Raw genomic sequence first — 26,516 nt, forward strand, 5'->3', positions numbered from 1 at the left:
GCCCGCCCTGGCCCGCCGCGCCGCGCGCCCCGGGAGTCGGTGAGGGGCGCGGGGAGGTGCGGGGCTTCCGCGCAGCTCCCGCCGGACGATGGGCACCCTCTGCCGCCGCCTCCCTCCCGCCGGCTGCTCCCGGTTCCCTTGCCCCTTCTCTCTCGCTCTTTCTCTCCCCTCCCTCCGGGTTTCCGTCATCGCCCGGGCATTTCCGCCGGGAAAAGGCGAGCAGGCGGCGCCTCCGGGGCCCGGAACGCGGGGAGGGGTGCGGCGCCCCCGTGTGGCTCGGCGGAGAAACGGGCCGAGAGTCACGCAGCTTTCTCCGTTTTCCCTTTTGTATCATCCTTTCCCACTTCCGGTCTGGACCGAGCGCACCAGGTTCTTCCTTCACGTCCTTTTCTCTGGGAAGTTTGTCCCCACCTTACTCTCCTGCAGTTCTTTTGTTTTCTTTTCCCTTCTCCTCTTTTTTCAGCGCTCTGGAGAAGGAATTGGGAAGTTTGTGCCTCTCTTTGACCACAGCGTATAGCGCTCTCCCGTACCAGGCATTCAGTATCAATTAAATAAATAAATAGATAAATAATTTCTCAGTCTTAGCTCTGTCATTAACTAGCTGTAGGGCACTGACATCTCGAATCTTCCCTGTCGGGAGACCTGGGGCTGGAGCCATCTGAAGGTTTGAGAAAAACTGGATGCTTCGCACAGAAGAGCTGGAAACTGAGGCCATGAGCAAAGGGCTGAGGTGAACCAGCAGGAATGACTAGGAGGTATAATTCTGGCCAAAGAGACGTGGAGAAGTCGCTGAGGGAGGCTCTACAGGAAAGCTTGTTAAAAGGAGGAAACTCAAATACTCCTGCCTGGAGCTCATTGCGGGCAATGGAACAGGCATTTTGAGGCTACTAGAAAAAAAGCAAGAGGCCGAAGCCTACATGTTAGGGATGCCTAAGAAGAAAGAAAAAAAGAACCTGGGTACCTAGTGGGAACGTGAAAGCACAAGAGCAGCTGTGAGCTGCTTACCTCCACACTTACTATGAGTGAAAAAGAAAACAGGATTTGTTTAAGCTACCTTTGGGGGGTTTATTACTTAGGTCTAAACACAAGCCTGAATGATACATCCAGATACTATTGATTTTTAGCATCAACTAAATGATAGGCGAAAAATATGATTTTTTTTAACAGCAAGATTGAGAAGAAAAGTCATATTTTTTGACTTTTATGCTGTGTATGTGAATTGTGTTAATCATTTTACTAGCTTTTCACATCCTTATTATTTATAGGCTGCTTGATATACGTTTCAAATATTTTAGTGTGTTACTTGGATTTTATATTTGTTTGTAAGAGTCTTGCCATACAAAAGTTTAAACTTTTTTTCATAATAAGAGTATTTACTATGTCAGGCAATATTCTAAATACTTAGAATACCTCAATTATTCGCTTCACTACAACCCTATGAAGTAGGTGCTATTATTATAGTTTCAATTAATTAAATGAGGATACTGAAGTAGAGAAAATAAGTGACCAGCCTGAAGTCATTCATTCAGAGCTGGGAAATGAAGCCAGGTAGCCAGAGCCGATGGTCTCAATCTCTGTAATACTCTGCCACCAATCCTGTCAATAACTTTGCTTAAGGCTGTTTAAAAAGTCTCCTCTGCCCCAAGATTACATGGATATCTTATGTATTTTATAGACACATATAAATGATATATAGAATTTACTGTAAATTTTATACTAAAATTCCCTTGCAATGCAATTTTGGGGGCAACTCGTATTGTGGTAAAATATAATATTTACCATTTTAACCATTTTTAAGCATAAATTCAACAGCATTAGGAACATTCACAATGTTGAGCAACCCTCACCGCTATCATTTCCAGGACTTTTTCATCATCCTGAACAGAAACTCTGTACCCGTTAAACAATAGCCACCATTTCCCCTATCACACACGTGCCTTTATGTTATTTATCATACACCTCAGAAGAGCCCTTACCCTAACAAGCGCTTCTTGGCGCTTGTTGTAATATTCTTGAGTTATCTGGAGTATTGATTGAATTCGAATTTTCATTTTCTCATATAAGGTTCCAGTTTCTCGCAGCTTAACATCTCTGAAATTGAGCCCCATCTTACAATCAATGACATCGTAGATTCAATCAACTCCCCTTAGAATGAGGGTCTGTACCCAAAGTGCTGTGTTCAAGTTACTTTTGTTTGGTCGCTCCCTACCCTTCATTTCAGTGTGGTTATAGTAGTCATTTCATGGCTAATTTTGTTTCTGTTTGCGTATAGTTTTATTCCCATCCTTATTGATTTCATTTTCTTTTTGGTAGGTAGAACATTACAGGAGCTTCTAAAAGTAAAATTTATACAAAAAAGGTGAATTCAGAAAAATGTTTTTTCCCTTATCCCTTTCACGCTATTCTCCTCTATTCTTTGTAGGTAACCAACTTGTTTTTTTTTTTTCCTGTGTTCTTTTATGCAAAAATATGCATATATTTCCCCTTCTTTCTTATGGAAAAGGTAATATATTTTAAATACTCTTTCATATTGAAAACATTAACTATTTCACAGAAAACACCCCTTATTGGTTCATACAGATTGTTCACATTCTGTTTACAACTGCATGGTCTTCCACTGGTGTATGCAACATATTTCCTCAACCGATGTCTTGTTGGGGCATTTAGGTAATTACCAAGATTTTCCAATTACAAGTAATACAGTTATAGTTTTATATTATTGGAGAGTTATCATCAGGGTAAATCTCTGGAAGAAGCATTACTGGGTCAGAGAGTAAAGGCATATTTAGTTTCATTAGATACTGAAACTTCTATTCTTCAGATGTTGCACAATTTACATTCCCACAGGCAATATGAAGAGTGACTATTTCCCCACAACTTCTCCAGCAGAGTACATGGTCAAGCTTTTAAAGCCGTGCCAGGGAATTCCCTGGCAGTCCAGCAGTTAGAACTCCGTGCTTTCACTACTGGGGCCCAGGTTCAATCCCTGATTCGGGGAACTAAGGTCCCACAAGCCACGCAGTGTGGCCAAAAAAACCCCCCAAAACTGTGCTGATATGACAGGTGAGAAATGATACCTCAGTGTATTTTTTATTTGCATTTCTGCTTTTTTCATTTTTCTCCAAAACTAGATTACTATGACTGGCTTAATTGCGAATAATCCCCTAAGTCTAGAGCAGGGAAATATCTTCCTCCAATTTCAAGGACTCTCTTTCCAGTATCTGAACAAAATCGGGGTTTGGTTAACAGCAAAGAAATGCATTTGTGACTAGGGATAATGGCTGTTGGGTAAGCAAAGAAGAGTGTGCCCCAAACACACAGGTGTATCTACCCAGATTTCACCTATGCATGTGTTCTCACCTGATACTTCAAGGAAATTAAGAAGCAAAAATCCAGTGAGTAATTAAGAAATACCCTGGTACATTTATAAACACTGACATGGACTGGCAAGGGAGGTAGTAAATGTCAAGGGCTGGGCGGGTTATTATTCATTTGAAAATAATAAAATTGTTATTTAAAAAGTAGGCTTGAAATAAACTCAAAGCCAAGATCTGAAGGCTAAGAGTTATTGGAAATTGGAAAGCAGAAGTACCTCAACAGTAATCAAACAGAAGCACTGAATACAAATAACCAAATAGTGGTAACCAAAGGGAAAGAGAATAACACGGGGATTCTGTTTATAATTGTGAGCATGGTAAAGCAAGATATTGTGAATAAGAGAGACATCCCTGTTGGCGCAGTGGTTAAGAATCTGCCTCCCAATGCAGGGGACATGGGTTTGAGCCCTGGTCCGGGAAGATCTCACATGCCTCGCAGCAACTAAGCCCGTGTGCCACAACTACTGAACCTGTGCTCTAGAGCCTGCAAGCCACAACTACTGAAGCCCACATGCCTAGAACCCGTGCTCCACAACAAGAGAAGCCACTGCAATGAGAAGCCCGGGAACCGCAACAAAGAGTAGCCCCCATTCGCCACAACTAGAGAAAGCCCGCTGGCAGCAACAAAGACCCAATGCAACCAATAAATAAATAAATTTATTAAAAAGAAGATATTGTGGATAAGGATTAAATACGGGAAATACATACATTAAATACTGGCAGAAGCAAAAGATTTCACTCAATGCATGGATTGAGAGTCTCCTTCTGAAACCTGTTTCTGGGGAGACATATAACAAAAACATGGAGAACATTTGGGAGGAGTGTTCAGTCACAATCTATGAGTCAATGGATACTGACATTCCATCACCTGAAACTGTTCCACGTTTTTGCACACAAGCCCATTGACCATAACACTGAAATGCTAGAACAACAAAACTTACTCTGAGCTTAACCATTATTATATATTATCATTTTTTTCTATGGCCTTATTTAAATCTACTAAATCTGTCATAGGCCAATAAGGTGAAAAATCTCCCATAATAATCCTGTTTGTCCATCTCTGGGATTCTAAAATTTTGCAATTTTTTTCCGTGTTTAAACTACACATTAATATTATGTATAATGTATTAACATACTATGTATTCATAATAATATTAACTTTTAACTTATTACTCTCAGATTTTTCCCTAATGTAACTTTGCTTATTAGCATCGTCATCAGTTTTCTACAAGGCAACTGGTAAATATTTGTCCAATATTGAAGTGTAAGGTTTATCTTTCCACTTACAATGTCTTGTATAAGCACCAGTGGTATAATAAAGAATGTATCTGGTCTTTGTCCCTAGTTCCTGGCATGGAGCTTCCAAAACCCTTGGGATATTCAGAGTGAGAAGAGTATCTTTGTTGTGCTGATGAAGTGACTCAGGATGGGGGCTGGTCACCAGAAAGACCAATCCCATGACTGGTCAGCCAACTTTGGGCCAGCCTGACCTCAGGGGAGGAGTCAGGGCTGGAGACTGAACTGACTCATGTGACCAAGGATTTAATTACACATGCCTATAACGAAACTCCAATAAAACCTCTGGTCACCCAGGCTCTGTGGAGCTTCCAAGTTGGTGAACACACTGATGTGCTGGGAGGGTGAGGAGCCTGGATCCCACAAGGAGAGAGCATAGATCCTCTGCATGTTCCTCCATTCCGAAAGAATATTTCTCAGTTTGGTTGCTCCTGGCCTGTATCCTTTATAATGAAACTGTAATTCTAAGTATAATGTCTCAATGAATTCTGTGAGCTGTTCAAGCAAATTATTGAACCTGAAAGGGTCATGGGAACCCCCAAATTTATAGCCTAGTTAAGGTTCACCTGAGGCTTTTGGCTGGAGCCTCCAATGGGGACAGTCTTGTGAAGGCCTTGGCACTTCTCTTGTGGGCTCTGTACTAACTCCACGCAGTGTCAGAAATGAAATGAACTGCAAGACACTCAATGCAGAGAAGTGCAACACGTTAAGTTTTAAAATGTCTTTTGTAATTTAAAAAACTATTACACAGTTCTTAACACATCTTTTGACAGCTGAACTTATGACACTTACAGTCTTGGTTACAACTATATTTAGCTTACTGCCATCAACACTTTTAAAGATAAATTTTTAAGTTGCCATAGTTACGTGATAATTTTTTTTTAATGCACAGATATAATCTATATCCTTTCATAGTTTGCTATGGAAATTAACTCTCCACTCTCTTTCTGGGTCTCAGATGCACATATAATTCATCCTTTTGTTTTATGGCATGCTGTGAACATGTTTGTGCAAAACTCCTTGTTTTCCCCTCTCATCCCTGATACACAATCTCAATTCTCTTCCTTGAAACACATCCTCTAATGTTTTTGGTATATATCCTTAAATTATCCATGTAAAATATATAGTATTATGTACTTAATATGCATATAAAAATATTCATATAGTTCTGTACATTTGTTTCTCACTTCACTAAATGGTGATTATTATATTTACTATTTGTACACATAAGCTATCATGTTTGAATCTAAAATGCTTAAAATATAGTGTTCTGGTCACCATTTTTTTTTTAAGATTTATTTTTGGCTGCGTTGGGTCTTCTTTGTGGTGCATGGGCTTCTCATTGCACTGGCTTCTCTTGTTGCAGAGCATGGGATCTAGGCATGCAGGCTTCAGCAGTTGCAGCACACAGGCTCAGTAGTTGTGGTTTGCAGGCTCTAGAGCATGAGTTCAGTAGGCTTAGTTGCTCTGCAGCATGTGGGATCTTCCCAGACCAGGGCTCGAACCAGTGTCCCCTGCAGTAGCAGGCAGATTCTTAACAGCTGCACCACCAGGGAAGCCCCAAACAATATGGTTTTAAAAAACAGTAGCTTTGATTATAGTAGCATCTTCTTGTCCATCACAATCACTGTCTTACTTGCTTTGCTTCTTCTTGCATCCTCTAATCTCCACAATCTTCTTCAATGTGTTCTCATCTGGTGTGGGACTCATAACATACTGTGTAAACCAAGGGCTACATGTGAAACAGTAAATGAAAGGAATTACAAATTCTAAGATAAATGCAGTTTCCTGCGACAAATTAAAATGCAGTGTATTTCAAGATTTAAGGGTTCCACAGGATATTTCAAAGGAGATGTCTTACAAATACCAGAGGGATTCTTTTAATGGTTAAAAGATTCATAAATAAGATGGTAACAATAAAGCAGACAGCAGATCTTACACCCCAAGAAATGAGTAAAATTTATATCCTCACAAAACTTTCCTTCCTGTCTCTGATGAGTTCTTTTAGATCTTGTTCCCACATTTCATTACTAATCAACGACCACTTACCCTCTTGTTTCTCTTCATTACTACTGCTAAGAATCTGCAGTCACTGCTCTTAGAACTGTATCCAACAGCTCTAATTTAAAGAATGCTTGTCTTGTAAGAATAACTTAATTTTCTTCCTCCACAATCCTTTTTTTTCCAAACTGCATGGATAACTGGGAGTTTATCATGGTACTCAAGCAATATCAATATTGTATACATTAAATCAAACTATGCCTGTAAAAAAAATCAATAGCTTTAAAATACCACATATACCAGAATATAAGTTAATTTTTCTCCTAAGATTACTCCCATTGAAAAGAATATGGAGCCTTCTGAAGACTTAAAATCATTACTTTGAGGACGGTTTTTAGGGAGACAATTAGCTCAAAATGACTTCAACTGAAAGTAATTTTAGATTTGCATACAGCTTGAAAAAGCATACATCTCAAAGAATTTAGAAGTGAGGATGATATGCTTTGGACAACCCTGTCGTAGGGCTCCAAAAAGCTCTGATGACGTCAAAGATGCATGAGACGGCACCTAATGAAACTGTTCTACGCGTTAAAAACAAAAATGTAAAGTATTTTTATAAAACATACAATTGATGTTTAAACATTGCATTTATATCTCTAAAAGTTTATATATTTCAGCTTACCAAAAAACTTTTTTGGGGGAATCTTCTCACTGGGGAAATGGAATCTAGCCTTACATTTGGCTACATTCGGAACTCAAGTTTTAGAGGCACTTTTACACTGCGTATATTAACAGAAGGCAGACTGATCACAATTAAAAGAGATGAATATGAAAGTTAGTTTGATCACCTCATCAAGGAGGCCCCCCTGAACATCTCAGCTTACGGCTCATCCAGTAATTCTCAACTCTATTACTTTGTTTTGTATCTGTCACGTCTCAGGATGTGAAATACCCTCTATTTACATGTTTATTACTTGTCTCTCTTGACTGGAAGGAGAACAGCATGAGGCAGGAATTTTGGCTTGTCCTGGGAAACTCCAGGCAGGAATGACGTGTGTCAGTCAGGGGAAAGGAAGGAAGGAGACACAGGCAGGAGCAGCGGAGTGGACGCAGTGCCCCAGCAGTGTGTTTAACCGAATTCAGCTCTGTGTGGGCTTTTTCTTTTTTTTTTTAAGGCTCTTTATTGGAACATAATTGCTTTATACTGTTGTGCCAATTTTTGAGGTACACCAAAGTGAATCAACTGTATTTATATATATATCCCCATAGCCCCTCCCTCCCATGGCTCCCTCCCACCCTCCCTATCCCAGCCCGCTAAGTCATCACCCATCATTGAGTTGGTGTCCCTGTGTCATGCAGGAACTTCCCACGAGCTATCTATTTTACATTTGGTAGTGCATCTATGTCGGTGCTACTCTCTCACTTCATCCCAGCTTCCCCATCGTCCCTGCCCCACTCTTTTGCATATAATGAGTGTACACAGAAACAAAAGACTGTCCATAATTTGCTCGGTAGTCAAGAAACAGAAAAGGGGAAAAAAAACCTTGAAACTAGAAGGACTAGAAGGAATTCAGTTTATTCAGACAATTCTTCAATAACATTTACAGACAAGCAGGGTTTTTTTTTTTTTAATAATGTTCACTCAAATTTTAATTTGTTCTTTTAAAAAATTTTTAGAACCAAGACACATACTTGAGGGGGGAAAAGTACTCCATTTTCCATGTTCTGTTTCAAAGTGCAGCTTTTAAAATGTAACTAAATATTTACAAGGTTTTTTTTCAAGAAAATAAAGCTCATGAAATAAAAATATCACACAAATAGTATCAACAGAATCTACAAGTTGTTTAAAGAAAGCATCTTTAATTAGAATACTTAACTTCTGGTTCACCTACTAGAAACATCTTCCCGTAACCAAGCAGAAAACAGATGGCTGACGGCTGAGGCAAAGCCATTCTTTGAATAACAGCTGATATTACTGCTTTAATGCCTGTTCAGGAGTTTTGATCTTTACAGAATATTTCCAAATAAAACAACTATTGGACAAAAATATTAGTTATTTTGATAGTGCTTTAATTCTATAGTACTGTTCTAATTCCTGCTTTGTTCAGTTGCAGTTCTTTCCTTGACTTTCCCCTTTTAAGATCTGTTAGAGAAGAACCCTAAAGTGCCCTGAATTCCATCCTATTCAGTTGACGTGACTAATGAGACTTATCTTGGGGGATCTTAGTGTTTTCCTAAATTGAAAAATTAGCTACTCTACAATAAATTTGGCTGAATCACACTCTCTTTGGATGCCTGTAGTAGACAACATAAAAAGTCTGCTAACGTAAAAAGGCTGCGAAAACACTGAAGCTTTGCTAGCTGGCTGTTTCCATGCGGCCAATGCAAATCTCTCATCACGTTTTCGGGCCCACTAGCACTCAGCAAGGCTCTCCAGCTGTGAGGGATCTTTCTGACCTGGATCTTACAGAAACCAGGAACGGTTGTTGGCGGGCAGAGAGGTTGCTGAAGACCACGGTTACACACTACAGCCCTGTTGTTTAACAATGATTATCACTAACACACGTTACTTTTGTGGAATGTTGAAAAGGAAAAAGAAATCCATGATCGCAGCATTAAACAACTTGTATTTGTACTGCATTATTTAAATTACTGAAATACAACTAAACTAATGGCATAAGCAAAAGACATCATTCCCTATTATTGGCTATAAAATCACTAAAAAAACCCACTTAAATTGTAAAATACAAATAGAAAAGAAATAATCTTGTGGAAAGGGCCCTTATGGAAAAAGATGTTAAATGTGCTTTAATTTCAATATAATGATCTAAAACTGCTTCAAACATAAAAATTTTTAAACATCTCTACTCAAGGACAAATACTGAAAATATGCAAACCTAATTCTGTATTAAAATATACTTTGCAAGTAAAAATTAGACAACATTGAAATGAAAGGAATTTGTCACATCAGACAAAGAATGGTAAATTATATAAAGTGTTAGGAATTATAAAATTATTGGTTTAATGACCAATATAAGTTAAAAAAAAATTCTACTTTAATCTAAGTCACAACACTACCATACACAATGTATCAAAAAATGAGACAAAAACCTTGTTTTGAAGATTTTACTACTATTGCTTACCCTTAATCATATTAAATGTTACATTTACTCTCCCTATTCCATTAGAATAATTCCAAAGAAAATCTTTATATAACTGTGACAGCTGTGGTAGCAACATTTTGAAAAATAAATTTCACAATATTGTTAATGTTTCTGAAGGCTAAGTGGGTACTGAAATAGCCTAGTACAGAGTTTGCTTAAATAACTGCAGGAAATTATTTTGGTATTTTAGATGTCAGAAACTGATTTCCTATTGCCTGATATGATACACTTTTGCGCTTAAATATTTTATCAAGGGCTATAAGGTTTATAACTTTTTTTTTTAACCACATTTACATATATTTTTAAATGTTAAAATAAAAAATAGGTAAGTAAAAAAATACGAGGAAAAACTTGTTAAACCCCTTTTATTTCAGTAGACACAAGACTATTTTCAATGTCCTGGCTGAAAGGGTTCTTGATGCCATGGAACTGGAAGAAAAAAAGCACAAAAATGTTAGATGAGTTAATGAAGCAGACATGGTACATAATAGGATAGTGGAAAGAATCCAGTTAAGTTAGCACTAAAGAGATCAGAGTTCAAACTCCACAATTGCCCTTTACTAGCCATGGGATCCCAAGAAACTTACAGTATTGTAATATTTAAGGCTCTCCAAAGAGTAGTTTATTCATCTGTAAAAGAGCAATAATAACCCTGCACCTCTCTATCTTGTGAGAATTAAACGGAATAAAGGATGTAATGTGCCCTGCACACAGGGCTCTCTCAGCCCTTCCTTTAGTTCCATTATGGTGCTGAACACAAGCATCATGAGAACAGCAGCAGGAAGTGGGTCATGGGGATGGTCACCTCTTTAGGAGGATGTAGTTCATTTTAAGTGTGAAGTGATCTCTATGGATTTATCTGCACTCATGAAAACTAAAAGATGTGCTTATGGCCTCCTAATCGTTTTAGAGTTACTTTTGGATACTACAGTAAGTAGGCAATTGTTTCCTTTCCTTTTATTTTCACTTGATTAACACAACCGAAGAGAGAACAATGAAAATGTCTGAGAATCAAAGCTGGATTTGATTCCAGAGATAGCTTTCTTGGCATCACAACAGCTTAATTATTAAGAACACAAGACAGCTCGAACTATGAGACCTTTAAGAAACAATTACGTTCGAGATTTCCTATTTCAAAAATTAAAGTGTTTTTTTTTTTTTTTAAAGTGCTTTTATTTATTTATTTTTATTTTTTTGTGGCACACGGGCTTAGTTGCTCCGCGGCATGTGGGATCTTCCTGGAGCTGGGATCGAACCCGTGACCTCTGCATTGGCAGGCGGATTCTTAACCACTGCGCCACCTAGGAAGCCCAATTAAAGTGTTTTTAATTCATAAGTCTGTCACATCTACTGTGCGTGGTGTGTTTATCATTACAGCGGCAACAGCAATATATTAATTTAATCAAAAAGGAAAAAGCACAATTATATACCCCCGCCCCTGCTTCTTTCTCTCCGCCTTTATAGTTTTTCTTCAGGCTGTGATTTAGGTGAAAATGTTCCAGTCCTGTTTAAACTCAACTGGTGGGGCAGGGAGGGAAGGAAAGGATATGCAGATAATTACAACACCACATAATACTCATATGTAAGAAACACACACAAAAACTATGGAAGTAGAAGAGGAATTCTCACATGAGAGAACAGAAAGAAGTCCAATGGCGGCTTGAATACAGAGGTGGAAGTGGTGGGAAATGAAGCTGTATGTGCAGGGCTGTCAAGGGCCCTGCATTCTAAGTTAAATAATTGATATTTCAATTTTATCCTATAGGTTATAGGGCACCACGGGCAGCTCGAATGTAGCGGTGATGCTGTGAAAAGGTTTCTTAATTAGAAATAGAATTATGCTAACAGCCTGCTTCTTGTTCAATTCAGACTAATGAATGGATGAATGAATGAATTCAAATAATTTTTTTTCTACTTATTAGTTTGTAAGCTAACCCAGGATTGAGAAAGAACTTTTTAAAAAATACCATTCAGCTTAAAAAAAAAAAATTCCATTCAGCACGTTTATTGAACGTTCCAAATATTTTAATGAATACAAAACCTTGTTGGTTTTAACAGATTTTTTTCCTTCTTTTATATTGCAGTTAACACCAAGTTGAGGCAAAAAGCCAAATCAAAGCTTTAACAATACTTTTTGGCTTAATCTGCAAGTGGTATTTCTCACCTTATATATCTACAGACACAAACAACTTACAAAACTGATTTTGCTTGAGAAACAACTTTTCAATTTAAAAGAAATTCTCTTGCATTTCTCTGTTTAAGACATTAAGAGATGATTAACTTTACATACAGCACATTTTACCTCTGATGGTAGAATATTCAGATGTTAATAGATAACTGTAGTTTTTGCAGAATTATTAATAATTGTTTTAAAATTTTGCTTTAACTCCAGTAAATATACATTTCCATTTCATTAAAAACTATATTCCAATCATGATATTCTGCAAACAGAATTGTGTTTCAGAGAAAAAACTTCAAGTTCCAGTAGCAAACTATCAAGTTGTTCTACCAACATATTTCAATTAACTCCATTCACTTATACCAAGATACTATATTAGAATACTAAATTAGACACTATATTATCTGATTGCAGTTCCTTTTTCCACCTTGTTTTTTTCCTTCATTTATCAAAAAGTGTATGTTCACAATAGGAAATCTAGAAAATAACGCACTCCACAAACTCCAAATTTTATCACTCACAGTGGGACAAGTTAAAATGTTAGTGTATTTTATTTCAGTATTTCTATTCATTTCTTTATTTACATAAGTAAATTTATGATATAATTTTTAAAATTGTCATTGAAACTTCTATAGTCCCTTCAATGGTTGCATCATATTTCATTAACTATTATGTGCTTAACTATTATTCTTTGAAGTTGGGTTTTATTGAAGGACCTATTAGTGATATTACCAATTCTTTCTTTCTCAGTCTTTGACAACTAGTTTTTCACTGACAACATAATTCAATTCTGCCTGATATTTAAACAATTCTACAAGTCTGCACAGAAGAATGTGCTATCTATCATTACTTGTTGTAAATTCCACTTACAAAAATGCACAAAGATAAAAGTGAAAACTCTATGAAGCAAGCATTAAAACTTGTGAAACTCACCGTAAGTCCAAGGAGCTTCTGGAAACACACCCAAATCAGGAGAGCAAGGGTATGCAGCGACCGGCTGATGGGAAACATACTGTGAAAAAATTGGCTGTTGAAAGTTGTAAACAGGCATTTGAGATTGAAAATAGCCATTCACTGGCACAAAGTCATTTGCTTGTCGTTCTCCAGCAAAGTAACCAAAATATTGAGAGCACAAAAGATTAGAATGTGTATTCTGAACAGTACTTGTAACTGTGGTCAACATCCCAGAAGGAGGTGACTGTACTTCACAGGATGTAATTCCCTCGTATGTCTGGGTAATGGAACTGCCATTGCTGCTGCTGTAATGATAAACACACCAAGCATAGTAAGGATACGAGGTTCCAAATGAGTGCTCAGAAGGATTATATATTGGGGTACATGCAGACTGTGGAATTTCATTCCAGTATGTGGCAGCATTCGGAGATAAGACTTTTGAGTTCTGTTGTTCAGAAAAAGAGCACTCTGCTGTTTGATTCACATTAAAGGTCATGTCCTCAGATGCTTCAACAGGTATAGTACTGGAATTCAATGTATCCTTCATATAGTTTTCTCTTGATTCAGTTTTTGCAGGTTGTGTTTTATTCATTTGCAGAACAGGAATTTTGTTCTGGATACATATGGGTTCTGGTGAACTGGTGCATGCAGAATTTTTAACGGATGAATTTACTATTTCATTATCTTGAGGTTCAACGTCAGTGTCCTTCGTTTCTAAATTGGCATGGCTGTCCCTCACAAAATGCAAAATAGGTTTTGAGAGCACTGACGCTTTAGGCAGGAGAGAAGCACCAGTTCCTGGTTTCATGTCTGAGGAACCAGACTTCTCTGCAGGATCTGAGGAATTCTGAAGAAATTTCTGTGAAGGTGTCTCCTGGTCTTTTGAAAACATGCCACTGACACTTCCTTGGTCAGAAACTGCCAGAGGAAGACAAACTTTCTTGGCACTTTTTGCTTTGGCAGCGCTAAAATGTGCATTTCTTTTCTTCATGTTATTTAAGTTTCCCTGTTGTCCAGTGAGATCTTCTGAAGTAGCAGATGAAATGTTAGTTAAATTTATTTTGCCCTCTGACTTCGACATGCAAGTGTCTTTCAGGTTCTTTAAAGGTAAAAATGAGCCGGCTAGTGATCTTTGAGTTTCAGCTTTTTTTGGAGAGACATGATTTCTTTTCAGATTGTCAGATGAACTCGGTCCTATTTGATTTTCACTTTCAGGATGAGATCTCCTAGTCCTGTTAGATGTAACACAACATACAAACAACTTTAAATATACAGAATCACAAAATTTCAATATAAATATATATTTGAAAATTTTATTTAAGAGAAAAAATCTTAAAATTCACATTTTCCTCTTTGTATTGGCACTATACAAGAAACACATTTCCCCAGTTTTACTCCTTTGGTTTGAATTTAGATACATTTCTTCCTGAAAGTGACATATTCCACATTTCAAATATATTTCCAATACATCTGAAAATATAGAGTGCTGCCAATATTGTAATAGATTATTTTACGCTTTGGACATTCCCTGATTTCAATTTTTTCTGCAGCAGTTTCTAATTCATATACCTCCAACCCACTGACAATCTTCTTTGCTTGTGAATGGCCATATATAGCTGGGGAAACCACCAGCTGTGACCCCAACCCCCAAAAGCTCATCTTCTGTTATCACAAAGTACTGAGATATTTTCTCTGTTCAAGGTCGAGAATAGGAAAAGCAGACTGTCAGAATTTCTTGGCAAGTGAATATCCTTGGCATTTCTATCTAAATTTAGACAGTCTCAATCAGACTGAAGGAAGCGCAGTTAATACAGGTCCCCAGGGTAATTATACTTTTTGGTGTCTCATCAAATTCTTTGAATTACAAGTGGAAAAGAACATGTTGAAAGAAAAAGTAACCATCCCTCCACAGTCAAGAGAAATTAATCTTTGGCCTGGAATTTGTACATCCCACTCATGAAACCAAAAGCCCCTTATTTTACTTAATCCAGCCTCCTTAAAAGGCACTTGAATGACAACCTACACTGTCATCCAACCTGATATATAATACTTTGACAGTTTCCAGAAAGTATAATTTTGACTTTATCACATTTCCAATGATGTTTCAGTGATGTCTCAACCTTACAGACTGACAGCTGCCTGACTGATGTGTCCTTTTACGCACTCTCTCAGAGGATGTTCTTCCATGACAATGGCACCTTATACTAACCTTACACTAGAATTAATTTTCTTGCTAAGTGAGGCAGAGTTTGATTCTTTGAGTAGCAAATACTACCTATACTTAGTTACAAAACTAAGATGATTACAGAACTGGTGTATGTTATGCCTCTGATAGCCTATTCATCTTATGCCACTACACAATCATTCAAAGTCATCTGTGCCAGGAAAAAAGTTCTAGAAATGTAGTAAATTAAAGATTGTATTTAGAGAAGCAAAACGAAATAAGACAGAAATGAGAATGTTTATCTTTTTTTATTTATATTATTCATTTTCCCTCAAAGGAGGGAAAAAAAGATGGTAAAAAATGAAGCTTGTCATAAATTGAAAATCTTACAGACTTGAATGAAACAGGAGATGGTCAACAAGTCCAGTGGTGCCACTTCATGTCAAAATGAGAAAAATGTAAATAATGTAGTTGGTTTTTAATAAAAATAATTCAAAACGAATTTAAAGAACTAGCCTTTATTTTGAAACCACATTCTTCCTATATTGTGGTGTTAATAATTCTTTCACGAAACAGTAGTATACTTAATAAAATGTGTGTGTGTTTGACTAGCTCCCACCTAGCAATATAACTTATCAATTTATATCTTGTTAACCAGTCTTGAAATTTGACAGGTCTGTAAAATTCACAAGTTTAAAAAACTCAGTCTAATCACTTGCCCCATTCTACACCCTTTTTAGGAAGCCAGTCACTAAGTCCCATCAATTCATTAAATAATGTCTGTCACATACGACTTTTATTTTCCTATTCTGTAAAGCATCACTCTTCTCTAAGCCCTGGCTGACTTATTACTTCTAACTGTACTTAGAATCTCCTTACCCTTTAAATCACTGCCAAAACACATTTCACGGGACATTACCTGTCAATACTTACAGAATGAAATTCGCACTCCTTACCTAAGACATTGCATAATCTGAAACAACCTTCTTCCCCCTCCTTAGCTCACTCTTGTCCCCTAAGTTACAGGTATAACCCAACAGAGGTAACACATAAAGGTTTTAGTCTTGGTCCTTAATATGTGCTCCATTTTGTTTAGCTTTTCTTCAGAAAGGGCTGATGGCAACTCCTACCTTGGATGCCTGGATGTTGCCTTTTCTCTGCTGATTTCTGTGACACATTTCATGTTAACCTGTGTTTAAAACATACAAAGAAAACCTACATTATTGATGGTTTAAAGTACAATATAAATATTTATTATTTTAATTATCAGACATTTGCAATTGCTTGTTCTGTCATCATCTAAAATGCACTGTCTTTATTAATGATCCTCTCCTTCAAAACTCAATGACTCTGCTGGACTTCCCATATTTCAAGAATGTTTGGAGAAAGTTTTTAAAAAAACAACTTGCAGCACTCCTTTTACCCACATCCTACAACAAGTCTATTTACGACTGCTCCCTCTTTTGTGCCCTTATTAGTAAACCACTCAGCGCCACTGTAGGTAATGTCTGTCTATATGGATTTTTGTTTCCTATTCTGTAAAACAGTTCTTTTTTCTAAGACCCAGATGACTTACTACTTCTAACTATACTCAGAATTTCTACTCTTTAAATCACTGAAAACACAGTTCACAGGACACGACTCTTCAATACGTACAGAACAAAGTTCAAACTCTTCAGGCCTATATTTAAGACATTCCGTTGATATTATCTGAAACACTATTCTTCTCCATCTTTAGCTTACTTCTGTCCACTAAGTTAAAATGTTTGTTCCAGACTTCATTTTAAACTCATTTCTCAATGTCAACAAGCATTGTGCTTATATTATTTTCTATAGCTTGGATACCCTCTTCACTTGATGACATTTTTTCCTTAAAGGCAAAGCTTTGATCTGTGTCCTCCTATGAATTCAATGAATAAATGTTTATTTAAAAAATTTTTGCTTTTCTTCTCTATACTTGCAACACCTTTTTTAGTATCACCCTCATTTTACTCTTGATTTGGAGTACAGAACTTGTGTTCTTCTTGTGTTTTGGAAGTATGTTTACAAACTGGTTGTTAATTAAGCATTCTTCCACAAACACAGTGCAATTAATGATTTGTTTCCTAGTCTACAGAACTAGTTTAAGTAACTAATACAATTAGAGTAAGCTGAGAAAGAATCCTACTTTTCATTTTGCATATAGGTTTCTCCTTCTTTACTTCTGAACTGAGAAATTCTCAAAAAACTTTGAGAAGTATCTGAGGGTAGAGTAGGGGCAATTATTAGTATGGGCTTTGGAGCTAGACTTCCTGGTTTTATATTTAGGTGCTTCCATTTACTAACTCTGTGACCTTGAGAAAGTTATTGAACCTCTCTACGCCTTAATTTCTGTACTTTTTAATAAGATAATAATAGTGCCTACATCATAAGCATTTTGTGAAGAATGAAAAGAGTTAATGTTTGTACATTCATTAGAACATAGCCAAGTCCTTGATAAATGCTGTATAAAATTTGTTAAATAAAATGTACTTATGCAGGACTAACTCCTCCATAATCATCTATTTTGAAATATCTGTACTACTTCTCTGTGCGGATGATAATGGCCAAGAACACAAGCGCCACTGTCAATTTTTAATATTCACAACATTAAGTTCAGCCTCGTTATGTAGAAGCTACTCACTAAATACTTGGTCACTCGCTTAAATCACATTCACAATATGGACTTTTCCTTAAGCCGTTATTAAAATTCACATCACTCCAAGAAGTGTTTTCTAAATAAAATAATGAATTTGTAAGTTTAAAAGTAGACATTTGCAAGGTATCTCTCATATATATACAATCATTCACATCATTTTATTGATAATAGGAACCCTTTAACCCAACCGTTTACCTTAGTAAATTCGTTCTGCAAGGCAATATTTAAAGCATTCTCAATTTTTACAATTCTGCAAACGACGTACTTGTCTGCTTAAAGCGTAGACTTGTTCTCAAAAAGAATACTTCCATAAGTTTCCCTTAAAGCATTTGTTACCTTTTGTTTTTTGCAACTGGAAATGGTAGTATTTTCCTCTTGTTCCTGAGAGTCTTCACATTTGTCTACAGTGATAGGTCGTTTTTTAGAGGAATTTGAAACGGTTTTCATTGTGCACTCTGATACTGAGGGCACCGTCACACAAGTACTGGCCTTGTTGATACTCTTCCTAGGCTTTACAGGAATATTCATTTTTTCCTTTCTCTTCGGTTGGAAAGTCTTCTTTCTGTTATGTAGCATTTGGCACAGGATAAAGGAAAGGGTTAATTTAGCATTTTTAGCACATATTATCTTCATATGCTCAATAGTTTTCATGACTTTCGTAATATGAGTCATTTTCCCTAAATCCTTCCGCGGGGCAGCCATTGTATTTTTGAGCAGGGTGGAAAACTGACTGTAGTTGTAGTCTAACTCTGTCATAGTGCTGCCGTAATTTACGGATGCTACACATGGCACAAAGTCAATGTATGTGGAAATGGAATACTTAGACTTCTTTATGAGTTTTTTTATTTCTGAAAGTTCTTCAAGTTCTCTTGAAAGCAAATGAAGAGCGTAGGAGCAATTAACAGCTTCATGGTCTTTGTAGATAACACCCAGATCTCTGTTAAGTGTGGAGATGGCAGTCTCTATCACTTTCCAAAGACAACCTGTTGAATTATCTTTCAGAAATGAGAAAGAAGTCATTTCTTCTTGGCAGTGAACCAGTTCAGGAAGAAGTGACAAATCAAACCAAAGCATACCTCGAAACCTCTGTGTGTCTAGTTTCTTTGCCATTGAGTTTTTAAGGAAGTGAACTGTTTCTGAGAGCATGACAATTTCAACATAGGTTTCAATGGCCGCAGGTTTTAAAATTACTGCCTCACGGTTGTGGTTTTTCACCACGTCCGAAACATTTTCTTGTGTGATAAAAATATTATCTATGTTATCTTCTTGCAGCAACTGGAAGTCTTTTTTTAAAATTTCTAAGTGATCAGTACATCTCAAAGTGAGGTCCTGTAATTTTTTAAAGTCTGCAAATTCAGCTTGATCCAAAATTTCACTAAGACAACAGATATCTGGATGTGAAAGCAAAGTACTGTTAAACCTGGAGTTTTCAATGCTAATTGTTGCTTTGTTTACTAGAGCATTTGCCTTTCTGGAAGTAATCATGGTATTCTCCTCAAGCCCAATACTGGAAATGTGTTGTTCACTGCTTAAATCTTTAGACAACGTATCATACACCTTCTGCAACTTAGAAAAAGCACATTGATTCATTTTCAGTAGTATTTCGTTGTTCTTCTTTCCTGAGTATTTTCTGCAGAAAGATTCTCTCTTTTCTTTCCAAACGAGACTTTTTGCGGCATCAAAACAGATATGTTCCAGACCATAAAGAGCTATTTTAATACTTACTGCCTCATTGCTCTTGATAAAATTAACTTTTGAGGAAATCATTTCTATAATAATCCACAGATGGTCTTGTTTTCCTGGATAGGAATCAATTTCGGGAGAGTCCCCATACATACTGATCAGATTTAATGTTCTTTTTCTCAAGGTTTCTAGGTCTCCTAAACTATCTCCAAAGTTAACTCCACAGGTAAATGGAACAGAAAGAGAAAAGTCAAAGCAATCAGAACAACACTTCATTATTGCCTCACACTCATCAATCTGTCGTTTGTATTTTAAGAACGCATAGTACGAATTGTTTTCCTTTTTGGTTTCTTCAAACAGTTCAACTAACTGATCATGATAGTTTTGCAACTCACAGAAGGCATTATATTTTAACCTGCCTTGAAAAGCAGGATAGAAATTGGATTGTTGTTGAAATCCACGTGGTCTTCCAAGCAGCTCACTGTACAATGTCTCATCGTACCAAAGCAAGCTTCGGAATGTTGGTTCACCTCCTAAGAGCCTTTTTTTGTTTTCAATGAATTGAATAGTTTCCATCATCATTTGGAGTTCTACCAAGGAGTCAACAGCACACGGTTTTAATTTGTGTCTGCAGTTACTCCACAGGTTTTGTTCTACCAGCAGGTCTCTTGAAATTAAGATCTGTTTAAATGAACATTCTTGCTTCCTTTCAAAAGCTTCAATAAATAAAGGGAGAATATTTTGACAAACTTTAGTTTCTTCTTGAAGAATCTGCAAAGATGATGCTTCATCTGCCCTCTTCAAGATCTGAGCTATCTTAGCTACAGGAGCCAATTTATTAGTTGAGCAATGCTTTTCTTTTAATTCATTCATGTATGATGTAGGCTTCTTTGGAGGAGTAGAGACTTCAGAGTTTTCAGAGTGGGCATGTAGAAGAGGCCTATGACTCCTTCCTGTAATGCCTGGTTTGGAACTGCGGGCTTTTTCTGAATGCAAGGTGGAGTCAGACTGAGAGTCATGACTACCTTTCCCCTCCTCTTTCTCGCTTTTGTTAAGCTGATTGGAAGCAGTGTTACCCAAAGAGACTGCCTCAGTAGCATTTTTAATGCTTAAATGAGAATCAACCAAGTTATTTTTAATTGTTTTCTCACTTAAGTAAGAGGATTCTTCTATTACCTTATTCTTTGGATTTTTGTACTCAGTCTTAACACTTGATCCCTCAGTCATGTTTTTGTGAACTGAATCTTTTGCTTTTTCTGCTAGTTTATCTTTCCACATTTTTCTGTCCTGAATGTCTTTCTTTGCAATACATTTTTGGGAAGAAGAGCCCTTTATGTTATCTTTTAAGAGCAGAAAACTATCATTGGGAAATAGTTTCTTCATCGTATTGTCCTTACTTTCTTCAGTTACTGATGTGAAACCCAATTCAGAATTCTCAGTAACATGTGTTTCACGCCCGTCTACACGGAAGCAATTACTTGAAGAGCAATATTCTGTCTTTAGAAGCTCCTTTCCACCACATCCTTGCTGACAGTGTGGTACAATGGTAGACGCTGCTGAAGAATCTACAGTAAAAATGCTCTGTTTATTCAGGTAAGATTCTGAAGATTCTCCCTCACTGCCTGCCACTAGGGTGGTTGACAACAACTGAGGAACACTGTTACACGTTTTGTTTGTTATCAGAGTCGGATTTAATGGGTCTGTAAGGAAGTTTCCTGTAACAACGCCTGGTTTGGAGCTCTCATCAGGAGCTGTCCTTTTTCCTACAGGAAAACTTACTTCCAGGTTTCTTTCATAATCAGATAAAATGAGGTTATTTGGTTTGTAGTTATCAGTGTTAAAAAAATGCTTCACAAGTGATTCTAAGACTGAGATAACGAAATCCCTCTTCACCTTTGTGTGGGCTGTACAAGTTGCATCAGAATTTCTGTCCCCGCTAAAACTTATGTTGTTTTCTTTTATGCAACTCAAAAATATTGAATTCCTTCCACTTATTACTTCATTAGCCACAGAATTGTTTTCTTTTGTTGTATCCTTAATATTATCATGTGCCGAATGGTTCTCAAGCATGTCATGTTTACTAACATTAGATAAAAACCCTGTATCGCTTTGATTTTCCTGTTTAGTTGGTTTCCCATCTGCGCAGTCTGGGGAAGAGAGACACTCAGTTTTTCCAGAAAAGGGCTGAAGCTCTGATGATCTGGGATTTCTCAAACTGCTACGGCTACAAGGTGACGGACTTGTACGTTGGGACGTGGAGCACAGGGCTGACTGAGAGTCAGGATACTCTGGACCACAAAATTCTCTCACGCGAACAGTCGTGTGACTTCTGGAAACGCTGGACACATTTTTCTTAGAAATGCACCGTGTGCACCTCTCTCCACTTGTTTTATAAGACTTGTGCTTTGACACACGAGTTAATGATTTATCAACTTCAAATCCCAAAGCCCTTCTCTCTCCAGGTTTGTCGTATTTTCTTTTCGACAAAAAATGCTTAGTGGAGTAATATCTTCTTTCAGACACAGACCTATAATCTTGAAGATCACAACTTTCCCAGAAATTATTGCATATTATTGCATATGCTTTTGGTAAAGGGCCCTTTCTTTTTTCTCCCACTTTGGCTATAAGCTGCAAAGACGTGTGAACTCTTCTATGAGCTTTTTTTAAGTGAAGAACAGCTCTGTCAAGCCTTCTGGAAAGACGTCTGCTTTTGCATAAAGACGCTTCACTATTTAGAATATCCAGGACGCTCCTGATGTGTTTTTCTGACAGTGAAAAGGTTTTAATTCGTCCTTGGGATAATGAAGAAAAACATTCCAACGAGTCCTTACTGGTTAGACGCCTCCGCTTCCCACCAATTTCGTGATATCGTAAATCTTTATGTGGTGTGTTCTGGTCCCCAAAAGATGTATGTGGCTCTCTCTTGCTAATTCTTGATTCTGTGTCCTTTTTACTCCTAGTATCATTACAATCCATCTCTGACTCTGTAAAGGAACACCTGCTTTCGTTCTTTACTGTTGTGACATTAGAAGGTTCAGTAAGCAAAGGTCCCCTGTTTTGCTTTTCAGACATGTGATTCACGTGTGTATTATGACTCAAGTCAGAAGAAAGTGAGGTTTCAGATTTACTCACTAGTCCTGATTCCTCCCTTGTATTGCCAAATTCATCTTCAGACGGATGCTGTGAATTTTCATCAGAACACTGGGATTGAATTCCAAATCCTGAAACTTCTCCCTCCTCATTTATTTCTGATTTTGTGGCTTCAGTTATATGTTTACAGAAATTATCTTTCAATGCAAGGGATTCAACAGAGGGACTGAATTCGTGCATAAATATATTAGTAATCCTAACTTGCAGATCAGGAAGTAAAATTGGGTTGAAGAGCTCTCCTTTGTTTTCTGGCGTAGAGGACAAGAAACAACTTTCCTCAGAGCAATGCTTATTGCTGTTCTCCCTTCCCGTGGTGCTTTTCAAAACTTCCGTCTCCCCGTGATCACTTCCTAACAGACCTTCCCAATCGATGCGAGACTTCAGGGCCTCATATGAGGCCCCGAAGTCTTCACAGAGTACATTTCCGAGGCTATGAGTAGCTTGTTGAAACAGAAAAGCATCATCACTCTGTTCTGATCCTACTTCAATCTCATTATCCAATTTGCAGCTTTGAAGAACTGAGTTGTCACTTACTGACTGATGAAAAGTCTTGTGTAATTGATTTTTATCCACATCCGTTGCACAATCAGAAACCCTATGGTTTACTAACAAACCGAAACCTGGACTCTCAGGAGAACAAGTTTCTTCAAGCTGGTATCTCTGCTGAAATTGCTGATCTGTGCCTACCGCAGGTGCTGTAGTGTCAGCTATCTGAACTGCACTGTGTGAGGCTACGTGCACTGAAGAACCTGCAATTTGGGGAAATGCTGTGGAAATCAAATGCTCTACAGTCCTTCCAGTATTTTGAATATTTTTTTCTTTTATGGCAGTAACGGTATCTTCATTTTCTAATAATGTAGATTCTGTGGCTACATATTTTTTCCCCCAAGTCAAATTAAATGTAGCAGAAAATTCTTCAGAACTCAGAATTTCTATGCTATTGCAATCTTTATTCTCCCTCCTTTCATCTATAGCGGTGAAACTTTCGCTTCTATGAAAGCTCTGCTTCTCATCTCCATACATATTCCCTATGTTGTTTTCTGTAGACGAAGCAATGTCTTCCACTGGAGCCTCGTTCTGCTTTTCTTTATCGTTCTCTCCTCGTTTTCTGAAGTCAATATTCAGGTGCACATCATTCTTCAACTGTGAATTACAGAACTGGGTATGATCTTGAACTTTATTGTTAATTTGAGGGCTTTCTTTGCAGTCTCTTCGAATGTCCTCTAAGGACGCTGGATCATTTTCATTTCTCCTTTGAGCACGTATGTGTTCTCTAGCTATGCTGCAATTTGCATTATCATGAGCTGTTTTAATGTCATGAGATGAAGTAACAGCTGGCTGTTGTTTGGTCTGGGGAATGTCTTTCACTTCCTGGAAAACATCCGTCATAATGCTAACACAGTTTTGATCTTGTTTTTCCAATTTCAGTTCCATTAGTTTTTGAGAAATGACAAAACCTGTGTGAATGTTCTCTTCATACTCTAAAGAGTGCTGAGGATACTTTTGTGGAAGGCTCTCCATTCTTGGAGTAACAATATTTTGTATTTCCAATGCTAGATGATCTAGCTCATATTTCTCTATGGTAGATGCGGAAGATTTTGGTTTTTCTAACCCTTGAGTAATTAATATTTGATTATAATTTCCCCCCAAATAATCAAGAATCTCATTATCTTTGTAGTCTTGATGCAAAGAAATGTAATTATCGACTGGATTGATTTTTGTTTTATTAGTAAAGGAATTATCACTTTCTTTCCATAAATTTTGCTTTCCTTCATGTTTGGAAGTGTCTTCTGGCCCAGTGAAGTTTCTCATCTTCCCAATATCTTGAATGTACTCAGGTATGCTTTCTCTGCTTTGGAGTGGAAAAAGTGTAGACATTTGGTGACCAGTCTGACATATAGTTTCAAAATTAGAAGACTGTGATTCTGGAGAGATGTGACTATTGTACCCTTTTGTACAAGTATTCACTGATTCATAAGAGTCATATAGCTCACGGTTTTGTTCAATTAAAAGTGGGATGTTGCTTCTCTCCTGGGATTGTTGAGCTTTTTCTTCACTGTGTTTTTGGGTTTCAACTCCTGAAACTACATTTGACACACACATTGGGAAGGAAAAATTATCCTGACTCCCACACTGTCCTGCCGTGGTAATTTCACTGGGAGCTGTACCATCATAGGTCTTAGAGCCCATATTGTGAGTCTGCATTTGTGAATTATCCAAAGAAATTTTGAAGCAAGGGGCATCCAAATAATTAGTGAGAACAGTCTGATCACCAGGCATGACTTCAGATGAGGAGGGAGGATTAGTTGGCACTGATGACAGGCTTATTTCCGAATTAGCAAAATTGAAACCCTTCTCAAATGGCAAAATCTCACTTAAACCTGTAATAGTACTATGTTTTTCCATGTTTTCTTCTCTCTTCATCAGTCTTGGGTCTTTGATGAGTTTTGAAGTAATAACTGTGCTTGAGCCAGTATTATTATGAAGGGGAAAAGCAGCAGCAAGACTACTTGAAATATCTTTAAGATATGTCAAATTTAAGAGGTCACCATTATTAACACTTTCTCCGGTATCACTGGGGATAAATGAAAGACCTGAATCACACGCATGTACTTGAGAAGTGTCTCTACATTCTGCTGAATTGTGCTCCATCTGTCCACTGTATGCTTCAGATCCAGAACTGTTTTCATTTTGCACATTTCCAAAGGAATTAGGAATATTTGAGTTGGGAGGATTTATCTCTGAATTTAGCGCACTGCATGAACAGTTTTTCCGAACAAATGGGTCTACAGGTTTCCCGAAATGCTCAAAGATTACAGTAGCATCTTTTCCTTTTCCAATTCTTTTGGCCACTGTACAGTTATTCAGAGAGCATGTTCTTTCTGTGGAAATAATAAGAAAATAAGGAAAAATAGGAATATTTCTACAGGCAACTCTATTAATGCAAGTAAACTATGACATGAGCAGTTTTAACTGAAAGTCCATCAGATAACCTAATGATGATTAAAGTATGTTCTCGGCAGAAAAAGCAAGAAGAGAAGAGGATGAGTAACCCACCAATAAACCATAAATGATGTAGTATGAAATTCTGTCCTACAGACCCCTTACTAAAATACTTATTTGCCCTAAAAAATTTGAATTCTGAAAAATACTAAAAAACAGAAAAATTATATAGGAATAAAAACATGTTGCTCGCAGGCTAAGTATTTCTTATATTAATTTCTTATCTGCAGGTATTTAATAACAGCATCTACATATTATTAGGTAAAATTGTCTCCCTCCACCTACTGTTACCTTGCTTCTTCCCCCCCCCCCACAGGAGAACAGAAACAGAAAGAAAAGAGGAATGAGGTGAAGAAACAAGGGGGAAAAGATAAAAAAAGGTTGCACAAAATCCTTCCCAGGAGCCAAAGTAACCACTACTCCTGCTCCATTATGAAATAAATATTCCGGCAAATAATATATGTAAATAAAAACCTGGAAAACAGAAGCAAATTTTCTTTTATAACTTATATATATAAAATTTCATAAAGAACTTCATGTAATAACAAAGGAACTTACAAAAATGCATATTTAGCAAGTAAAATGCTCACAAAGCATTCATAGGTAAGTAATACCATGAAAATACCTTCATTAAAACAGATTAATAATGAGAAATTGGTCATGAGCGATATATGAACTTATAATCATATCTCTGGGAACGTACCATGAAGTTCTTTTTCACAGAATGTTAAAAGACAGCTTTGTTGAAGATTTCTAAATTATATAACCATTGTGATTATACTTTAATTACAGTAAGCTATAGTGGAAATATGTTCAAAAATAGTGATGCCATCATCAGAAAATCTTCAAAGAGTAAATGCTGGAGAGG

The 26,516-nt window shown here is 37.1% G+C and overlaps 1 protein-coding gene across 1 annotated transcript in view; it reads right to left on the reverse strand.

Moving 5' to 3' along the window:
- Window positions 1–593: 593 nt before the first annotated feature.
- The window catches only part of TEX15 (testis expressed 15, meiosis and synapsis associated), a 58,692-nt gene continuing 32,769 nt past the window's right edge, over window positions 594–26,516 (reverse strand). Inside the window, exons 6-10 of the mRNA XM_057696398.1 lie at window positions 18,149–25,527; window positions 16,266–16,324; window positions 12,951–14,203; window positions 1,006–1,016; window positions 594–884 (exon numbers count right to left, since the gene is read on the reverse strand). Of these exons, the coding sequence (XP_057552381.1) occupies window positions 594–884; window positions 1,006–1,016; window positions 12,951–14,203; window positions 16,266–16,324; window positions 18,149–25,527 (8,993 nt within the window). The remainder of the gene's footprint in view (window positions 885–1,005; window positions 1,017–12,950; window positions 14,204–16,265; window positions 16,325–18,148; window positions 25,528–26,516) is intronic.

Source organism: Hippopotamus amphibius, chromosome 10, assembly GCF_030028045.1.
Source record: "Hippopotamus amphibius kiboko isolate mHipAmp2 chromosome 10, mHipAmp2.hap2, whole genome shotgun sequence".
NCBI lineage: Eukaryota > Metazoa > Chordata > Mammalia > Artiodactyla > Hippopotamidae > Hippopotamus > Hippopotamus amphibius.